We start from the raw sequence: 6997 nt of genomic DNA on the forward strand, positions 1-6997 counted from the left end.
GGAGTGGTTATAGTTGCATACTACATTCCAATCCGTAGCAAGAGCCCTCAGGACCCTCTCCTTATTTACCTCTTTGACTTTCGTCTCAACTAGCCCCACAAGGGACAACTTGTGCTCTTGGATTAATTTCCTCACTTCATTCTGCTGAAGACGGTCTACCGCCCCCCTCACATTCCAAACTCCAAATAACATGGAAACTAAAAAGGAGGACAAACAAGAGCACTAACCTCTAGGGAGGCAACTATCTTTTCTTTTCCTCCCCCTATAGGGGGAAGAGTTTTGTTTACTGGGCCCCTTATGCACTTTTTGCGGATTACCCTTCTTATCCAATGAGTCCTTGACCTTGCCAGCTAAAGGATTTAACTCAGGAGAAGCTGTACAAGGGTCCACACAACTAGGGATAACATTATTCGGTAGGGGTGGACGCACCCTCATCCCACTGTTCAGAAGCCTCCCCATCTAATCCCGTCGAGGCTAACTCCTTTGCTTGAGGTCTACTCTCAACCAATACCACATCCGGCAGCTGTTCACCTGAAGTAGAAGGGGCCACCACCCCATCCAATACATACTTGGCCCTCCAAAGAAGAAGATACTACCCTATCTTTCCCTTCTGGAGGCTTATTTACTGTTTTTTCCTTGATAAGCCCACGACCCTCCTCAACCACCTTACCCTTGCCCTTCCTTCGCACCATAATCCAATCCCCCTCCTGAACCGCCTCACTACTCCCCTCATGCTGAGTCGAAAGAGAAGGCTTACTCATCTTAGGGCAAGCAGAAGAAGAATGCCCAAAGACCTTACAAGAATTGCACACGGAAGGAATCCAATCATACTCTGCATACACCCTTAGCCACTGGCCATTATCACCTAGTAGATCAAACTCCTTGACCAGATTCTTTGCGGCATCCACCTCAACACACACTCTGGCATAGCTAATTCTGCGCCTCGAAGCAGTCATCTTATCAGTATACAAAGGCCTACCAACCGCACTGGCTAGGTGGCTGAGGCCTTGTGCAGTCCAATATTCTAATGGAACCCCGTACAATCTCACCCATAGAGGAATTTTACGCATCTCCTCCTTGAGTAAGGATAGGGGACGGAGTAGAGCTCGACTGAAAGGAGAGGGTAGGATGCCGCCTCTTTAGAACTAAAGGTCGGTTAGCCATATGCCATGGGGCTCGGTCAAGCACAGAACCCAAATTCTCCTCATTTTAAAATTTAAAGAAGTAGAAACCGCTATCAGAAGACAATACTTCTTCTAATCCCAAACTATCCCATAGCCTGTGAGCAATAGAATTTACCACCGGATAAGCCAATCTCTGACCAATGAAATACCCCACCAAGGTATTCTCCCAAACAGAACAGCCCTCATCAATAATACCACGCGGAGGTCTCACTCTCACTCGCCCATCCTCAACAACCGGCTGATAGAATTCCAAACACATAGAAGAGTTCAAATTGTTACCTGCCTTGAATTCCGAAGCAGATCGAAGGCGCCCCTTAACAGCTCCTGCATAACTGGGCTTGGAACTAACATGGGCAGCAGCACTGATAGCAGGTAAATCAGTTGGCTTCGCACTTTGCTTGTCTCCACCAGCAACTCCAAGGTGAAAGGAATGCATTCCCGGGTCTGCCCCTTCGCAAGGCAATTGGCCAGAAAGCCCAGAGGGTTGCCCTGCCTCAACGGAGAAGCTTGAAGAACTAGGCAGCCCTTGATTGTCCAGCTTACAAACCCCAGCCAGAGAACCATCATTACATGGGTTGTCCCTAGCGACACAGTCCTGTTCCAACCCCCACGACTATTAATAAAGCATTACTCTTTCCACCATTTTCTTCAACCGACAACTCCCCTTTGTCCCCCATGTCCCCTGCTCGCAAACGGCCACCAAACACCGGCATAGAGGCTCACCCCAAAGGAGCCACGTCTGCCACCTCGACCCCTTCTGCCCCTGCTTCCAGACACCGTGGATCTCAAATCACCACCCCTACCGTCCACTTCCAAGCTGGGCTCCTGGACAGACGCATTACTACCCTGACGAATCCGGGTCCTCAGCAACTCATTCTCCTTCCTAAGCGCTGCCAACTCCCGGGCAAGAGACTCCCTAGAGAGGAGAGACGCCGTATCACCCTCCACCACAAGCGCTGTGGATTCTTGGCCAACCCGTGTCCCCTTCGACTCAGAAACGCCATTAATAGTGTCTTTCTTCACAGCACCACCAGACCCACCTATCGCTCCTCCCAAATCAACAACCAACAGCCCCGATCCAGAAATAGGTTGCGGTCCACTGGGAGTGGCCATGGGAAAACCACCTAGTGCAAACCAGAACTAAACTCCAAACACTGCAACACCAGAACACACAACCAGCAAAAGAAACCACCGAACAGGAGAAAAGGAGAAAGGAAGAAGATGGGTTTGGACGGCTCAACCCATAAAATTCAGCCACCAGAGCACTCCACAGCTTGCCTGAACTGGGTCCTCTACAGCTACTACACCTGACGATGCGAGCAAAGCTGCTTCCGGTTTCGACTCCGAATGGTAACGCGCTCTCACGCGCTGGACAGCAGCTTTCCGTTTCTTTCTTTCCATACTTCCCATGTGTTAAAGAAGGGAATGGAGCGGATCAGATGGCCAACCTGATTTATAGGAAGATAAGATTCTAAAAAATCTGCTACATTTTCCTTTCCCTATGGTCAAGCTGTTTCACACCTTAGCACAAGCGCTAAGCGATAATAAACCTTCGTTACTCACGAGATTAAGCCCAAAGATACTGCTCACTTTGTTCCAAAGGAAAGATGCCGGGTCGCTGTGAATAAACAAATGATTGAGAGTCTCCATTTGTGGTCTATTACAACAGTTACATTTGCTAGCAAGCCCTTTGACCCTGTCATCCAAAGGTAATGCATGGTAGAACAGCTTCCAAGCAAACATGTTAAGCTTTGGTGGGACATTCTTGCTCCAAACTGCTTTTGCCCAGGTCTTTTCCTCAGTTCTATGACGAATTCACTCCCAAGCTGACCAATAACAGGTTGTAAGTTCCAGTTCCCATTGCTATATCCAGTAATTCTTAAATTTTAGGAAAGCAAAGAGGATCCGCCGTAGCATATTCTATTAATGGCTTATCCAGCAACCAGTTATCAGTCCAAAAGTTAGTTTCAGTTCCATCTCCAATAAGCCAACGAGAATTCTCAATTAGAAGCTTAGCATTGGCAATTATTTCAGACCAAAGCTTTGAAGAATTTTGAGAAGGAGAGGCCAGCTGAAAAACCCCTTTCTATTATATTAGTAAAGCAGCAAGAAAACTAAAGCAGCAAGAAAACGGATGTGCTAACGCGCAACGGCTTTATAAAGCTCAATCCGTTGCTTGTTCTAACGCGCCCTTACTAATACTAATAAAGCTTTTCAGCCTCCGTTTGCTTGACCAGAACGGAGTCCTATTTCCAGACTAAAGATAGCACTCATATTGGATACCCAATAATCAGACCTTCAAAGATCTTATATAATAAGTCAGTAATTTATTAGTAAGTCAGTTTGTAAGTCAAAGCCCATTGCTCCCCACTAGGGTTAGGTATAAGGCGGCGGATCCTTAGTGGATACGTCGACGGATACATTCGCTTAGTGCGGTTGTAGTATCAGAGTCCGTGGCTTGACAGAAAGATGTCCGCCATAGCTAAGAACTATCGGGAGGGGGTGCAGAATGGTTATCGAAATCCTCCTAACACAGTTTTAGGAAAGGCCAGGCCCGCGGTCTCGCTATTCCTGATGATCAGGCTAGGAAAGCTAATCCGCAACTCAAGCAACCTATTCTAGCAAGCTAATCACGCAATCCTACATATATTCTCAATGAAGGTATCTCTCACTAGTTGGGCTACCTCTCCTGAGAATGCATACTTAGGAGATTCGAATAGCTGTTCTGGTGCAATGACCCACCACGCGGAAAAGCCAATTAGCAGACAAACTAACGTGACAAATCTGATATCGGTGAAGTATGAGTGCACAATCGCTTCCGAAAGCCTAAATTGTTTGATTCTCGTTGTTTTTCTGTGAACATCCACTAATCCTATTCCTCCCTCAGGAGATCTTTGCAAAAGCACTTTTTTCCCACGTCTGATTAGTGTTTCTTCTAGTGGGGGTATTTGCAGCCTATTGGCGACGTAAGGCGTCCATACCTCTGTGATCTTGCTTTCCTTCCTTCCCGTCTGTTAACTTCTTTTCTTTCTGTCTTAAAAATGCAAATTTGTATCTCCACTCGCCGGGTTTTTCCCGCATCTGCTCTTTCATCTTTGAAATCTCTTTCCATCTGAATTCTTCCATCATTTCGAGTACGTTTGTTCTCTTGTGTATAAAAGCCCTCACCTCTAAAAAGGGATTTCTCCAAAGCTTTCTGTGCATTATCTCAAAGATATAATATTGTGGTAAGTCTTCCGGTTGAATCTGAAAAGTACTCTGTCGGGGTAACTATGTTAAGTTAATTGCCTATCAAAAAAAAGAATTTTATGTGCTCCCGGTAAAAAAATTGCTACTCTATTCGATAGACCAGGAACAATCGAAAAAAGCCAGACCAGTACGGTATCTCTTTGAATCCGGAATATGGTGATACCCCCGATTGTACCAACCCACATATGTCTCTCCCCCATCAATCGGTACTAGTTATTGTCATTTGGATTCCTCTTGACTTGATTTGTCCGATGACAAATGCGAAACGAAAGAAGGATCCTCCTGCTGGGAATTAGATCCTACTCTTTGTCTCCCCTCTTCGCAGAAAATGGAGAGATGAATTGATCGATTCATCGGATCCTAGGTCGGGACTGACGGGGCTCGAACCCGCAGCTTCCGCCTTGACAGGGCGGTGCTCTGACCGATTGAACTACAATCCCAGGAAAATTAGGTGTACAGCCTTAGCGCAAGCGCTAAGTAAGCAAGCTACCTTAAAATTAAATTATTTTTTTCTCATTGGATTTCATTTGAACCATTTAGTTTCGCCGTGTTGTAACAGAGACACGAATGATATACTATATTATTATATTATATTTATAAATATTTATAAATGCAGTAAACTCATAGTGGACTAATTCATGAATTGAATCTAATGGGCCCTTTTAACTAAGCGGTAGAGTCACGCTCTTTTCTTTAAACGCCCTAAGAAATAGGCGTAAGTCATCGGTTAAAATCCGATAAAGGGCTTTTCTATTTTCCACGAAACTCCTGTCTTAGTCTTCATTTTTCAGCAGAGAATATGGATATGAAAAAAAGGTAACCGCCTGGCGAGTAGTTTATTTTAGTTTTTAAGTGGAATGTTCATTATGATGATAAGTAGTCGATTAGGAGAACTGCTATGTCACTACAGGGTATACTCTTCCTCATGTTTCATTATTCATATTTGATGTCCTGGGACATAATAGATATTATATTATATATACCAATTATGAATCGCCAAAGTCTTCCTACTTCTCCATTGTTCCAATCAGATCCGAAAAATGAGAAATCAATCAAAAGTCGGTGGACCTGAATTGAATCATGACTATATAAGCTATTCTGATATTAAGATTCGATATAGATGAAATCGTGGAAGCGGACCTTTGATTTCCTTGGACCACGTAAGAATTCGTCGTCCGATTTAATCTTCCTTTACTAAAGATCAAGGAGTACACTTGTACTCCGGCTAATAAGGGAAAGGTTTTTTTTTAATCCAAGTTGACTCTGATTAGATCCTTAGCGCAAGCGCTAAGTAAGCAAGCTACCTTATGTAATGTAAAAAAAACCGAGGAAAATAACGTCAAGTAGAAACGAACAAGGTCTTACGGCACGATCACTATATCTTTTCTTTTTCTTTATCTCTCCTCTATAGAAAAAGGGGATGATACGTGGCGCGGTAGACCTGATCGTTTGGTCAAGGAGACGTACGTAAGTCGACATAGCTCCATGTATATGTTCTTTGGGGCTAGAACCCATAAATAAGTAGAATGAAATGAAATAATGGTGAGCCTAGGGCGACGAACATGGCTCAAGGCTTTCTATATAAAGCCCTTCTCTTCTTCACTCAAAGAGGCAATGCACTCTTTGAATGGTACTTGATTCATAAAGAATGAATCTTTTGGTTAGAAGTTATACGGACTTTTTAAAAGGAAATGCCACGCGCCGCCTGTTACGAGATATGGGGCGTTCTAATCGAAGGGTCATACTTCTCGGCTCTATTACGGCCAATGCACCAGCCAGCCGGTGTGGTGGCGAACACGCTGTGCTGTAAGCTAAGCTGTTCACCTTGTAGACGGAGGAGATATAGAAAGTGTGCCGTGCGTAATTCATAAGATTCTATAGTAGCACCAGTATATTATTTTATTTCACTTAGCCTGCCTCTCCCATGACTTTCCGGACCAACCAACCCGGATCTGCCCTCGAAAGTCTCTCTGCATTTTGGGAGCAGAGCATGCAAAATCGAGCAATGGATCTTAGAAAAATTAAATTTTGAACGGCACGACTCTTTCTATTTTTGCGCTGGCATTTGAGTTGTCTCCCCTCCTCTTTCAATCGACACACTCGACGCAGATAGGCTCCGGTGGCCTCGGCTTCTGCTTCTATCAGGCGGCGACAGCCCCTACCTTCCCCTACCACGCTTTCCTAAGAACCCATTTTTCAGGATTCGGCAGGCCCGTAAAAAATAATTGGGATACTTCCCAAAAAAACCAACAAAGGGGCAGCCCTCTCTCTCTATCTCGGTCTCGGTTTAGCATCATATATCGATCTGGAGAAAATTTAGATTGGTTGTAGTGCGGATTAAGGAGCTGCTCCTCTATGCTGTGGCTGTGGAGGTGGGGGCTGCCCCTTTGTTGGCTCTTCGAGACAAAAGCACTCATAGGAATGGTGCTAATTCCCATGTTCCTTCTAGTCTCGTTTGGTTTCGAGAGCCTCCCCCTCCCCCGTCCCTTACTCGTCTTTTGAAAGCCGTCATCCTGGATTTGTTTTTCGTATGCCGGGAAAAGTGCCTCACCTTTCTACAAAAA

The 6997-nt window shown here is 44.9% G+C and overlaps 1 protein-coding gene across 1 annotated transcript in view; it reads right to left on the reverse strand.

Annotated features, from left to right (window-relative positions):
* LOC148582690 (uncharacterized) overlaps window positions 1-1070 on the reverse strand; it is a 1733-nt gene extending 663 nt beyond the window's left edge. The window contains exons 1-4 of the mRNA XM_088512049.1: window positions 671-1070; window positions 430-531; window positions 318-374; window positions 1-197 (exon numbers count right to left, since the gene is read on the reverse strand). The exon at window positions 1-197 is cut by the window's left edge and continues 663 nt beyond it. Of these exons, the coding sequence (XP_088368175.1) occupies window positions 1-197; window positions 318-374; window positions 430-531; window positions 671-1070 (756 nt within the window). The remainder of the gene's footprint in view (window positions 198-317; window positions 375-429; window positions 532-670) is intronic.
* Window positions 1071-6997: the final 5927 nt, after the last annotated feature.

This window comes from Corylus avellana, unplaced genomic scaffold, assembly GCF_965113065.1.
Source record: "Corylus avellana unplaced genomic scaffold, dhCorAvel1.hap1.2 HAP1_SCAFFOLD_31, whole genome shotgun sequence".
Lineage (NCBI taxonomy): Eukaryota > Viridiplantae > Streptophyta > Magnoliopsida > Fagales > Betulaceae > Corylus > Corylus avellana.